At 37.8% G+C, this 14286-nt stretch overlaps 1 protein-coding gene across 1 annotated transcript in view; it reads left to right on the top strand.

Annotated features, from left to right (window-relative positions):
• The window catches only part of BIRC6 (baculoviral IAP repeat containing 6), a 165619-nt gene that overhangs the window by 70635 nt on the left and 80698 nt on the right, over window positions 1-14286 (top strand). Inside the window, exons 45-50 of the mRNA XM_021714362.1 lie at window positions 1367-1510; window positions 2006-2135; window positions 3790-3921; window positions 5696-5863; window positions 7121-7294; window positions 9075-9271. Of these exons, the coding sequence (XP_021570037.1) occupies window positions 1367-1510; window positions 2006-2135; window positions 3790-3921; window positions 5696-5863; window positions 7121-7294; window positions 9075-9271 (945 nt within the window). The remainder of the gene's footprint in view (window positions 1-1366; window positions 1511-2005; window positions 2136-3789; window positions 3922-5695; window positions 5864-7120; window positions 7295-9074; window positions 9272-14286) is intronic.

The raw sequence follows: 14286 nt of genomic DNA, 5'->3' as shown, positions 1-14286 counted from the left end.
CACTTCAGCTGCTGGAACAAGTTTGACTACTCGACAGTCCATCATTGAATGCTATATGTGTATCAAGGTGCTGCATTTTGGCTTAACAGGCTTGCCTTAACTGACAGTTTGTTTCTCACTCAGGCATTAGAGTGGATTTCAGATAGGAGGCTTCAGATAAATCACATTAAAAATTATGGAAGACATTTTATTGTTTTAAGTCTATGTGGTCAAAAACCTTGAAAGCTAGAATTGCTTCAAGAGTAATTTTAGTTGCGTCTTGCCAATTTTTGCTACTTTCTAGTTCGTGTTTCCTTGAGCAAATTGTTTAATTTATAAAATTGAATTAGTAATACCTGCCTCAAAGACTTTTGAGACAATTAAATATTGTACAAGCCGGGCTCAGTGGCTCAGCCTGTAATCCTGCGCTTTGGGAGGCCGAGGTGAGTGAATTGCCTGAGCCCGTGGGTTCGAGACCTGCCTGGACAACTTGGCGAGACCTCATCTCTACAATAAATCAAAAAAATTAGCCGGGCGTGGTAGCGCGCGCCTGTAGTTCCAGCTACTTGGAAGACTGAGGTGGAAGGATCGCCAGAGCCCAGCAGGTCGAGGCTGCGGTGACTGGGAGCGGCCACTGCACTCCAGTCTGGGCGACTGAGTGAGACTCCAACTCAAAAAATAAATAAATAACAATTAAAAATAAATATTGTACATGTAAGTATGTGGTATGGAACCTCTCTGAGATATGGTGGACTGATCAATGAGCAACCTCCCCACATACATTTAATAGTGCTAAGTCAAATTTTATTAATATATAGAAAGATAATCATAATTTTCAATAAAATATTGAATAATTTAGCTTTATTAAGAAGAAATGCAAAATATATCACTGTCTATAGCAATTAATTACCGAGGAAATACCTCTCTGTGAAATGTGCCTAATTAAAAGGAAGTATTTAAATTACTTCCTGCAGCCAAGTACATGATAATCGGTAGATACGTGAAAATGTGCTTTGTGCTTCTGGGTAGCATCTATCAGGTTTTTAATGAGGTTTTGTTCCATGTTTTTAATATCATTTTCATATTTTTATTGTATAATTACCACATTGATACTGACTAAAGTTAAAAAAAATTATTATAGGTATTCATTATGTGAAAACCCCTTAGTAGTAATTACCCTTCCCCATAGAAACATTCATGTATTTTTAACTTTTTATCTGCTTCTGTATTCATATATTTTAAGATTAAATTATTTGTTCTTTAGTTGTTGATTTGGTAAGTTAAAATATACTTGTTAATTCACATTTTAAATTTCCTGTTTATTATGCAGAATAAAAAGCTGCATGTAAACCTCACATTTAACTTTTTAAGTGTCTTGCCTTGCCAGGTTCTTTGTGAACTATTTCAGACATCTCCTCAAAGAGGAAACCTTCCAACATCTGGGAACATTTCAGGGTTTATACGGAGATTATTTTTGCAGTTGATGCTAGAAGATGAGAAAGTGACAATGTTTCTTCAGTCTCCATGTCCAGTAAGTACTCAACACTCAAATCTTAATGATAAGCTGTGTATAATATATTATATAATATTACCTGTGTATACATATACTGTATAATTTATTCCTTTAGTCTGCTATCACATAGCATATTAGAGCTTGCAGTTATTTCTATATTCTTTTAACTTTTAATATAGCAAACCATACTAGAATAAGTTTTATACTTAGTGACAGGACTTGAAAATCTCTCTAGGATAGCACCATCCCTCATACCTAAAATATCATCATTTTACCTTATCCTGAGTAGTATAATTTGATTTGCAGAAAAAAATGAAGGAACTGTAGGTGTAGTGTTGTTAATGCAAAAGCTGACTGGCAGATCATATGACAAGCATGCCACATTTAAATAAATATATAAAATAAACTTTATTTTGTATTATTTGTTGAATTTTTTAATTATTGTTTGCTTTTGAGATTGTTTTGTAATGACTTATATCCCAAAAAGTTGCTTCTTGATTTCTTGATTTCCAGCTGTACAAAGGTAGAATAAATGCTACGAGCCATGTCATCCAGCATCCAATGTATGGTGCAGGCCACAAGTTCCGTACTCTTCATTTGCCAGTCTCAACAACATTATCAGATGTTCTTGACAGAGTGTCAGGCAAGTCAGATTTAAGAATTAACTTCTCTTTAACTTTGACTAGATGTATGTGGAACTTCAGTATTTTTTTTTAAAGAGGATAGATCGTTACAGTATTTTTATAACTTTATTTTACTGCATCCATTCAGTAGCCACTTAATGAATAGAGACGTTCAAGGCATCTTTATAGTTTAAGGCATAAATAAGAAGCCAATTAAGTGGACAAAAGTTATAGGACATTCAGGAACCCGTAATTCTTTAATTCTTTTGGTATCATGATTGTTACGTGTAATAATGACAGATGGCTAGTTATAAGTATAGACAAACCATTGGAAGCCATTTATGAAATTTTCCCACAGTAAGCTTTTTTTTTTAAAGAAAGCAGGATTTATTGAGGGAAAGAAAAGCTCCCACAGTGGGAGGGAACCCAAATTGCCCTGGTCATTTTTTCAGTAGAAGAATTGCAGGGTATTAGGTTGGATGGCAGATTCTAATGAATAAACATTTAGTAAATCTAGGGATGAAATCACTGGTCAAGAGATGAAAGTGGAGTAAATAGAACTGAATGGTCACCTTACTGTTTACAGTACTCAGTGAGGAAAGTGGAGAGAACATTTTCCCCTAGATTTCTTGCCTGTGTTTACTGGGTAATGGCTTCAAACAACATACAGGCTATTTTTTAACAAGCAGTGCTTGATGGCAGAGTACATATCAGCTTTAGGTAGTTTGAGTTTATTGCCTCAAATTCTAAGTAATCAGTGAATGAGTTCACTGAGCCTCTGCAGTGGGCAAATACTGTAATTTGTCCTGAGACTGTAAAAGTGAATGAGTCACATTCTGCCCCCAAATGATTATGATCTTATATATGTTGTCAGATTTAAAAATAAACTAGAGCCAGGCTTGGCGGCTCAGCCTGTAATCCCGCGCTTTTGGGAAGCTGAGGTGAGTGGATTGCCCGAGCCCGCGGGTTCGAGACCCGCCTGGGCAACTTGGCGAGACCTCATCTCTATAATAAATCAAAAAAAAAATTAACCGGGCGTGGTAGTGCGTGCCTGTAGTTCTGGCTACTTGGAAGGCTGAGGCAGAAGGATCGCCGGAGCCCAGCGGGTCAAGGCTGTGGTGGCCGGGAGCGGCCACTGCACTCCATTCTGGGCAACAGAGTGAGACTCCAACTCAAAATAAATAAATAAACAAACTAGAAATGTGCATATTTGCATTTAGCAAAATATATGTAAGTTTCTATCTGTACACATACGGAGAGGGAGTTAAAGTTTTAAGGAAATATATTAAAACTGAAGGAAGAGAAGGAGTATCTTAGAAAAAACCTTGAGATAACTATTTCCCAGTTGAAAATACAGATCTAAAGCTCAGAATAAAAGCAAGTTTCATGCTTCTGGTTTTTTATTCCTCTAGAGGTAGTACTATTATAATACTGTTATCCTACTTTCTAAAGATTGGTACTTACATATTCTCGCCTAAGAATGGCCAGTTCCTTTCATCAGTAGCATCAAGGATTGATTATCAAGTCTTACCTCATGACATTTCTTCTAAATTCCTTTCTGTTGCCTCATATTAGGGATAATATTATCTTGTGTAATCTTCCTCTGAGATACTTATTGCTTCCCTTCTTAATGATTTGGAAAAACAATATATTTTAAATAATGTTTTCTTACAGATACTCCAAGTATTACAGCTAAACTAATTAGTGAACAGAAAGATGACAAAGAAAAGAAAAACCATGAAGAGAAAGAAAAAGTTAAGGCGGAAAATGGGTTTCAGGACAACTACAGTGTTGTTGTTGCCTCTGGTATGGTTTCTATTTTTTATCATATTGATTTTGGTGTTTTTAAATAAAAATATAGCAATTTTATTTATGGGAACTTTATGTAATAAAATGCATTAATGTAAAAAGCTGACTTATAATGTTTTTTTAATATCAAGATTTAAAAACATTGCATCAGAAGTTCATTACTCTTTGGCAGTGGGATGTTTAGCCTTATTTTATGTCCAGTTTTTTTTTTTTTTAATTTCATCAGATGTTTAGCCTTATTTTATGTCCAGTTTTTTTTTTTTTAATTTTATTGGACATGTTGTCAGATTTAAAAATAAACTAGAAGTGTACATATTTGCATTTAGCATAAATATAAGTATGTTTCTATCTGTACACATGAGGAGAGGGAGTTAAAGTTTTAAGGGAATATGTTAAAACTGAAGGAAGAGCAGGAATATCTCAGAACAGACAGTTCAGATGTCCCATTTAAACTTGATAATGTATCCTTGGGTGGATCATACTCCTTACAAGTCCAGTAAGTGTTAAGTATCTTTTATATTATCTGCTTGCTTTAAAAAACAATAATAATAAAGCAATACAAAATGAAAATGTATTCATTAGTTTTCATTTTAAAAATTAGAAAATAAGCCGGGCTTGGTGGCTTAGCCTGTAATCCCGCGCCTTTGGGAGGCTGAGGTTAGTGGATTGCCTGAGCCTGCGGGTTCGAGACCCGCCTGGGCAAGCGAGACCTCATCTCTACAATAAATCAAAAAATTAGCCGGGTGTGGTAGCGCATGCCTGTAATTCCGGCTACTGAGAAGGCTGAGGCGGAAGGATCGCCGGAGCCCAGCAGGTTGAGACTACAGTGGCCAGGAGTGGCCACTGCACTCCAGTCTGGGTGACAGAGTGAGACTCCAACTCAAAAAAAAAAATAAAAAAATAAAAAATAAAAATTAGAAAATAAAATGAATTTAAAATTCACTTGAAAGATTGATTTGTAATACTGAGTTTCAGAAGAAGAAAAGGCTAGCTAGGGTAACTGAGGATTATTTCTTTAACTGAGATGATTTTCATTCATATGGGAAGGCTCAGCATAGGTCACGTACTCCTTGATTAGAATAATGTATTCTATCTCAGGGATAGATCAACTGAGGTACCAAGATTTCTTACACATATTTGCATATAACATATTACATGAATAAGTCACCTATTGTATTTCAGAGATTATAGCATCTGGCTATAGTTTTTACTTTCTTAGAAAATAGTTAAAGATGCCAAGCCAAAATTATTTGTGGTGTGTCATGAGGACAAGTAGAATTGGGAGAACAGATATTGGATTAGAAAAAACATTTTTGTCTTTTGGCATTAGTTAAAGAATGCATACTTCACTAAAGGGTGTGTGTGGTGTGTGTATGTGTGTGTGTGTGTGTGTGTGTGTGTTTGAGTCAGGATCTCAGTCTTGTTGCTCAAGCTGGATTGCAGTGGTATGATCCCAGCTCACTGCAGCCTCAACCTTCTGGGCTCAGGTGATTCTCTTGCTTCAGTTTCTCAAGTAGCTGGGACTACAGGTGTGTGTCACCACACCTAGCTAATTTTTAAATTATTTTTTTGTAGAAATGAGGTCTCATTATGTTCCCCAGGCTGGTCTCAACCTCCTGGACTCAAGTAATTCTCCTACCTCATCCTCCCAAAGTGCTAGGATGATAGGCGTGAGCCACTATGCTTGGCCTCTAAAGTATTTTTCAGATACCCTTTTCCTTGATCAGGATGTGTTGGCTATATAGAATCTCACTGGTTATTTTTCTTTTAGGACTGAAATCCCAGTCAAAACGTGCTGTGTCAGCTACCCCACCTCGCCCACCATCCAGGAGGGGGAGGGCATTGCCCGATAAAATAGGAAGTGCATCCTCAGGAGCAGAGGCTGCCAATAAGATCATGACTGTCCCGGTGTTTCACCTGTTTCACAAACTCTTGGCAGGTAATATTCACATGAAGACGCATCAGAGACATTTTTATCATCTTACAACCATCTTAAAACCATCTTATAAACCAGCTGTATAGCCACCAGACTCTTGTTCGATCGGTGGTATTGCTGAACAGAATGAGTTAGTGAAACTTCTTCCGTACAGTTCCTTCCAGTTATGTGTTATGCATGCCCGCTTCTCTGGCTTTCTAAATTTTCCTGTCAGTGTGCCATAAAATTATTGATAAAATAACTGTTTAGAGAGTTTATGACAAGTTACATAAGAAGCACTGTGAGGCAAAATCTGTAGGGACCAGTTCAAGCAGTAGAACTGTTGGCTAGACCACTGGCAGTTCAGTAATATGTTCTTCTCAGCAGAAGGAGAAACATTGACCAATGTGCTACCCACTGGTCAAGGTGATACGGGCTGATCAAAAATTCAAAACTTTTAGAGCACCAACATGACTCCATAGTAGAAATTCTACACTGACCTCTTGTGAAAAACTTGTGTAAGACTTCATTTTATGCACAAGATTATTTAAAATACTGTATAAAATCATCTTCAGGCTAAATATAAGGTATATATAAAATATAAATGAACTTTGTATTAGACTTGGGTCCCCTCCCCAAAATACCTTATTATGTATATGCAAATATTCCAAAATGTGACAAAATCCAAAATCTGAATACTCTGGTTTCAAGCCTTTTGGATAAGGGTTACTTAACCTACACCTGTTTTACTACCATTTTTGTGCTGTATTATAATAAAACTGCTGACTAAATCTGAAGAGATTTCCCTTTTTGGGATCAAAAAGTCATGGCTGGTGAGTTGGGTACCCCTTTTTGTAGGTAAAGTTGTGTTGGAATACAACCCTGCATATTTATTAATGTCTTATCCATTCCTATTGTTCTACTGCAGAGTAGATTAGTAGTTGCGACAGAGACCATATGGCCTCAACAGCTTAAGATATTTATTACCTGCTTCTTAAAATTTGCCAGCCCCAGATTTATGGGAATGTCTCTTCCTTTGTTTCTATTTTGCCCATACTTTCTACTTTAATTAATACTTTCTAAGACATTATTGTTCACAGATGTCAGAACTAAATTTAATTTTTGTAAACTTTCTACTGGAAGATTTTAAATTGTTTCAAAAGTTATCATAGTCAAACTCTTGCCTGTAATTTACCAAAAACAGTAAGTTATTGAGTAAATTGAACCAAATAAGTCTGTCTTTCTTAGATTCTAGATTTAACTTAGTTATGTTATTTCTAGGCCAGCCATTGCCAGCTGAAATGACACTTGCCCAGCTTTTAACTCTCCTGTATGACCGAAAACTTCCACAAGGTTATCGCTCAATAGACCTGACTGTTAAATTGGGATCAAGAGTTATCACAGACCCAAGTCTGTCAAAAACAGATTCTTTTAAAAGACTACATCCTGAAAAAGGTATGTGTGTGATACCACTCTAAATATTACAGTCCATCACATGAGTTGCCAGGGATTTCTATAGCAAAGGCTTAATTGACCTATGTTTTTATTACATCAACTTAATATGACTGAGTTATTTATAAATATACAAAATTGCCATCATTATTATTCTTATTCTTGTCTTTGAGTCAGGGTCTCTCACTCTGTCACCCAGGCTGGAGTGCAGTGGCAGGAGTACAGCTCACCACAGCCTCAACCTGGGCTCAAGTGATCCTTCTGCTTCAGCCTCCCAAATAGCTAGAACTGTAGGCTCATAACACCATGGCCAGCTAAGTTTTAAATTTTTTTTGGAGAAACAAGATTTTGCTATGTTGCCTAGGCTGATCTCAAACTCCTGGACTCAAGTAATCCTCCTGCCTTGGCCTCCCAAAGTGCTGGGAATACAGGGTTGAGCCACCGTACCTGGCCTAAAAATCTCCCATTATATCCTTCAAGATTGAAGTTGCATTAATTCCTCTTATAACATCACTTATTTTAGTAGCCCATGTAGTTTAATTTCTAATATTGTTTCTGTGATGGCTTTGTGAACTGTTTGTCATTTTATAATCAAAGTGAGAATTCCAATTTACAATTCAGTTATAATTTATAGAGTGACATTTCATGCTCATAAACATTTTTTTCCTCATACAGAATTAGGATAGTATATTTTCTTATCTTTTTATATTTTACATATATATTTTATTAAATATTTTTAAGAGGATTTTTTAGTTGACTATTTTTGAATAGGGATATAATGAAATTTATCTGTCTAAAGTTTGTTTAGCCAACTAGTATAGTTTAGTTTTGCTTCTTCAGTAAATTTTAATACATGTCCTTAGCCCAGTTTTTCAGCAGGATTATGTATCTTTTTTTAAAAAGTGTTCATGAGGTTTGGTTGTGTTGAACATATAAACCTGTTGGTTTTCCTTAGTGAGTAATTCAAAGTTAAACCTACATGGTATACTTTTTAGTTTTCAGTCAGAGAAGTCTTGGTTATTATTCAGTTTTTCTTAGCGGGATACTTTAGGGCATAATGTATGTATATTACTTGCTATCAGTATCTTTCGAGGACTTAATATAAATTGTAACTTGCAACAGTGGCTAAAGGACAGCTCTTGTGAAATTTCAGTCTGCTTACAAATTACCTATAGAATCGTGTTGAAAGCAGATTTGGGCCAGGCTCGGTGGCTCAGCCTGTAATCCCAGTGCTTTGGGAGGCCGAGGTGAGTGGATTGCCTGAGCCTGCGGGTTCGAGACCCGCCTGGGCAACTTGGCGAGACCTCATCTCTACAATAAATCAAAAATCAGCCGGGCATGGTAGTGCATGCCTGTAATTCTGGCTACTCGGAAGACTGAGATGGAAGGATCGCCAGAGCCCAGCAGGTTGAGGCTGCTGTTGCTGGGAGCGGCCACTGCACTCCAGTCTGGGTGACAGAGTGAGGCTCCAACTCAAAAAAAAGAAAGAAAGCAGATTTGTATTCTGTGGGTCTAAGGTAGGATCTGAGATTCTACTTTTCAAGGAAGTTCTCAGGTGATGCCTAGGAACCATACTTCGAGAAGCAAGAATTCGGAAGACCAGATCAAAAGTCATTCACAGGTCATTTACGGCTTGACACGCTATTTCAGAATAACTGATGATGCTTTGTGTTCTTTTGTTGAGTTGATAGAAGGCAGTAATATCCGCTTTTGTAAATGGAAGTGTATTATAAATATACCTCCTTCTCATCCTTATTCATTTATTTGTCACTTAATTGTTCAGATCACGGAGATTTACTTGGTACCTGTCCTGAAGATGAGGCTCTCACCCCGAGTGATGAATGCATGGATGGGATATTGGATGAATCTTTACTTGAAACTTGTCCCATTCAGTCACCGTTACAAGTTTTTGCAGGAATGGGTGGACTGGCTCTTATTGCAGAAAGACTACCCATGCTGTATCCGGAAGTAATTCAACAGGTAAGAAAAGATTTTCTCATTCAGTGTACCATTCTGTAGCAAAACCCTTCATTCTTTTTTTGTTTTGTTTGTTGAATTTTTGCATTAACATTTTAAAAGTTAATCGTCTTTCTTTATCATCTTTGAGCATTGTATAAATCTTGGGGCTGGGTACGGTGGCTCTTGCCTGCAATCCCGGCACTTTGGGAGGTGGAGGCTTGAGCATTGCCTGAACCCAGGGGTTCTAGAGCAATGTGGGCGACTTGCCAAGACCTTGCCTCTACAATAATTCAAAAAATTAGCCAGATGCAAATCTGTGGTTCCAGCTGTTTGGTGGAATGGTGACCTGAGTCCAGGAGATCAAGACTGCAGTGAATTGTAATCATGTGAAAAGAATTTCTCAAAAGTCTGTCTGTCCAGAGCTTCATGAGAAATGTGAAAGGCCAAGCACATTTGCCAGACTCATCCCACTGCTGCATGTGTCTTAATTCACGGTTGTCACAGTAGCATTCTCATGTCTGTGCTTCTTTGTGTGTTGTGTTTATTATGGAGATTATTGGAAAGGGAGAGTGAAATATAGTGTACAGTGTTGCCCAAATGTGTCTTTTTATTTAACTTGTATTCCCTTTTTAGGTGCCATTTCCATTTTAAGGAGTTTAAAAGCCATATGAATTGGACGTCATCATGTGTTCACTCGTGTTGCTGTTAGTGCTGTGTATGCTTTCCGTGTTCTTTCTTTAGTGGAAGAGAGTGTGGTCCATGGGGAATCGTAAATGCAGAGCACTTTATGCTTGTTGTGTGAAGCAAGGCGGTGATTCTCATGGGTTTTCTGTGCTAGTGCTGCTGTACCAAGTACCACCAGCTGGGTGGCTTAGCCCAGTAGAAATGTACTCTCAGCAGTTTGCAGACTGTGACTCTGAAATCAAGGTGTCAGCAGGACCACCGCAGGCTATAGGGTGGACCCCCTTCGGACCCCCTTCTTGCCTCTTCCTGGCTTCTGTTGGTTCCTGGTAGTTCTTGACATCCACTGGCTTGTAACTGCATCACTCTAATTCCTGCCATCTTAACACAAGCGTCTTCTGTGTATATATCTGTGAGTCTCTGTATGTTTCTCTCTCTCTCATTTGAAGTAGGTTCCCCCAAATCAGTATTTCCTTATCTTAATTTGATTACATCTGGTCACATTCATAGGTACTAGATATTGGGACTTAGACATGTCTTTTAGGGGGACAAAATTTACCCCACAACAATACCTGTTTAGTAAATGGCTATTGCTTACCTACTATTCAAAAGTTTAGGATATTTTTATTGTAAGGTGGTATAATCATGCTGTAAGGTGATTGAAACAGAAAAGTATCAGTAAAATTTTATTTCTCATGAAAAAGTAGTGGCATTATTAGCCAAAAATTTAAATCCAGAAAACCTCATTCTTCTCAATTTGATCAATGAAATCCCAAGAAAATCCTAGATTACCTCGAACAAATTGTTTGTGAACTTTGGATGGTAAACCCTCTGCTAATGAGGGCCCAGAAGTGAGGATCTAGGAGAGAAAACCCACACTGTCGCGGAGAGAGTTGAAGCTGTCACAGGCAGACTTGGTAGACATGGAGGTTTAGTGTTGACGTGAGGCTAGAAGAAAATGAGGAGCATGTTGGAAACTGAAGGGAGAGGAATCTGTGTCATTTAGTGGTAGAAACCTTAGCTCACTTGGTGGAAAAGCAGTTCTTAGAAGTGATGAACTTGGATATTTCGCTGAGATTTCCACGCAAGGTAGTGAAGGTACACCCTGTTTTTTTTCTTGCTGTTTATAATAAAATGCGAGAGGAAAGAGATACATTGACAGAAGAACTATGAAGCATCAAGCAACCAATAGTTGACAATTTGGGAAATTGTCAAAATTCCAGATTGCAGAAGATGTTAAAAATTAGAGATTCACCATATGTGCTCCAGAGTGAAAGCCAAGGGTGTGTGTAGTTGAACCTTTTGCTAGTGCCTTAGAAAAATCAGACTGTCAGAGTGTTCAGTCATACCAAGGGCTTTTGAAGAGATGAAGCATGTTCCTTGTGAGTCTTTTCAACCATCTAAGCAGAAGCCAGGAGTAGAAGTGACATGATAATGGAGTACCCAAGGACATGGCCGTGCGCAGCCTCCAGATGCTGCAAGGGGGAGGAACTGTGACTCCCTAGAGCCTGCAGAAGTATTACAGCCTTTGATTTTAGCCCCATAAGACCCAGCTTTGATTTCTGATCTCTGCAGCATTAAGATAATAATCCGTGTTGTTCTGAATCACTGAACATGTAGTAATGTGTTACAGCGGGGATAGAAAGCAAATGCGGACTCTGGTTTGTAGTTATAATGTCTTTGTCTAGTTTTGGTATCAGGGCAATATCACCTTCATAGAATGGTTGAGAATTTCTAATATCTCAAATTAAATATGCTGTTAGATGCCTCTGACAACAGCTTAGGCGCTGCAGATTGCAACATTAGTGAACTGGAGGTTGCATCAAGAGAAGTCATCCAAGTCAAAGCACAGAAATGATAAGGAATGGAAAGAATTTAGGAGCCATATGGATTGAAGTTAAAAATTCTAACAAATGTGGGTTTATAGTCCCAGAGAGTAGATTGAAACAAGGACAGAAACAATACCGAAAAGAAGAAAAGTTTCCCAAATTGATGTAAATTTAAAGCATCACTTCAGATGTTAAGAAACTCTTATGCAGGATATTCATGCCTGGGATGATCATGGCAAAAGTGCTTAAAAAAGGCAAAGACAGCTGGGAGCAGTGGTGCCTGCTTGAAGTCCCAGCTGCTCAGGAGACTAAGGTGAGAGGATCAGTTGAGCCCAGGAGTTGGAGAAAGCCTCAGCTCAAAAAAAAGAAAAAAAAAAAAAGCAAAGCCATTGAGAGAATACTGAAACCAGCTTAAACAGGAAGTGACCTATTGTTTTCATGACAGCAACAGTAACACAACAGAAACCATGGAAGCCAGGGAATTACATTTTTTAAATGCTAGAGGAAAACCAAAACTTGTTATCCTAGAATTTTATACCCAATGAAGGAAATTTTCTAGAATCCTTTCCCACCCCACCTCACACTCCTCAAAAAGGCAAATCAATAATGGCAGACTAGCAGGAATGGAATTAACTGTCTTGTGTCTATAATTGTAAGCTTTAGGCAAAAATATATTTGAAAGCAGTTTGTTAAAGGCTCCGGAGAATGACCAGAAACAGAAATTGGAGAGAATTTAGACACAGAAAGCATAGAACCATTGGGGGAGGTCATGCAATGTTTCTTCTTAGAACACTCCTCGTTCTCTGTGAGGTGGGACAGGGAGACTCAGCATCAGCTGCAGTCTTACTGGCTGGAGTTTGGCTCATCCTTGTAAAGGGGAGCCACAGATGAGGAGCTGGTGATTATCTGCTACACAAGCCAGCATAAACATATTCCGAGGAATATTTCAGAATCAAGAGTTGACACATCTCACCAACAAGATGTAGTGTATAGTTTAAAAATTACTAGCCATACAAAGAAATAAGGAAGTGTGACTGACTCAAAGCCAAGAGTTAAATTAATCCGTGAAACTGATGTGCTATAAGTGTCAGATAGGGACTTAAAAATAATTATAGTGACTCTGTGAAGATGCTACTTAAATCCAGCAATATTTATAATGGTATCAAGTATAAGTGTATTAAATACTTCAAAAGCAAAAATTTGTCAGAGTAAAGAAAAGTATGTGCTACCTGAAAGAGATGCACTTGAAAGCCTAAGAAAGCTGCCATGCCTATTTTAATATTTAACACAGTCAATAAGATAAGCTTATAGGAAATAAAGGGGAGTTCGGCATGTTGGCCCTGGACTGTGATCCCACATTTTTGATGGATGAAGCAGGAGGACCATTTGAGCCCAGAAGTTCAAACCCAGCCTGGGCAACAAAGCCAGACCTTGTCTCTACAAAAAAATTAAAAAATTAGCCAGGCGTGGTAACGCCTATAGTCCCAGCTACTTGAGAGGCAGAAGCAGAGGGATTACCTGAGCCTAGAAGGTGGAGGCTGCAGTGAGCCATGGTCCTGCCATTGCACTCGATCCTGGGTTACAGAACAAGACCAACTCAAAAGAAGAGAAAAGAAGTAACAGGAGTTACTGAATCCCTATGAAAGGTTTCATTCAGAAAAAAGTCATAACCATTCTGAATGTGTGCCTTTAATAATGTAGTCTCAAAGTACATGAAGTAGCATCTAGTTTCCCTAGAACTGAAGGGAAAATTAGACAAGTCTCCATTGAGGTGTAGATTATAACATTTATCTCTCAGTAACAGGAACCAGGATGAGTAAGGATATAGGAGATTGGGGGTGGTGTGCCTGATAGTGATGTACCCTCCTCTGTGGGCCTGATGGACATTACAGAACAAAGCACTTGCCACTACAGGATGCACTTCTTTTCAGTTGTATATAGAACGTCACCAAAATATACAATATACTCAGCTGTAAAAGCACTGACATCAAACTGAGTATGTTTTCTGACCACATCAGAATTAAATTAGAAACCAGTAGCAATAAGATATCCAGAAAACCCCAAATATTTGTAACCTAAGGAGTGCAGTGCAATTCTGAGTAACACATAGATGAAAGAACAGATATTACAGTATATTTTAAAATGATAGTATAAACATGACATGAGGTATGAAAGTGTGTCAAAAGAAATTGTATTACCTTAAATGCTTATAATTAATAGAAGAGGTTTATCAGTGAAGTACATGCATAAGAAACCAGAAAAAGAAGAGAAAATTAACTCAGAATAAGAAGCAAGGAACTATTACAAGAACCAGAATCCATTAAATACAAAACAAAAAGAAACAGGAATACCAAACATTTGAAACTTGTATTAAAATGATAAACTCCTATCAAAACTTCAGGAAAAATTAGGACAATCACACACAGATGATAACAAGCACATTATTATATTATTATAATTTCTACAGAAATAATGAAAAGGGACTTTTTTTTGAGCCAGAGTCTCACTCTGTCACCCCGGCTGGAG

The sequence above is a fragment of the Carlito syrichta genome, unplaced genomic scaffold (assembly GCF_000164805.1).
Source record: "Carlito syrichta isolate Samal-C Ts95f unplaced genomic scaffold, Tarsius_syrichta-2.0.1 Scaffold305633, whole genome shotgun sequence".
In the NCBI taxonomy this organism is placed as follows: Eukaryota; Metazoa; Chordata; class Mammalia; order Primates; family Tarsiidae; genus Carlito; species Carlito syrichta.
The sequence above is the reverse complement of the archived record's forward strand: the minus strand, read 5'-3'. Positions and strand labels throughout refer to the sequence as shown.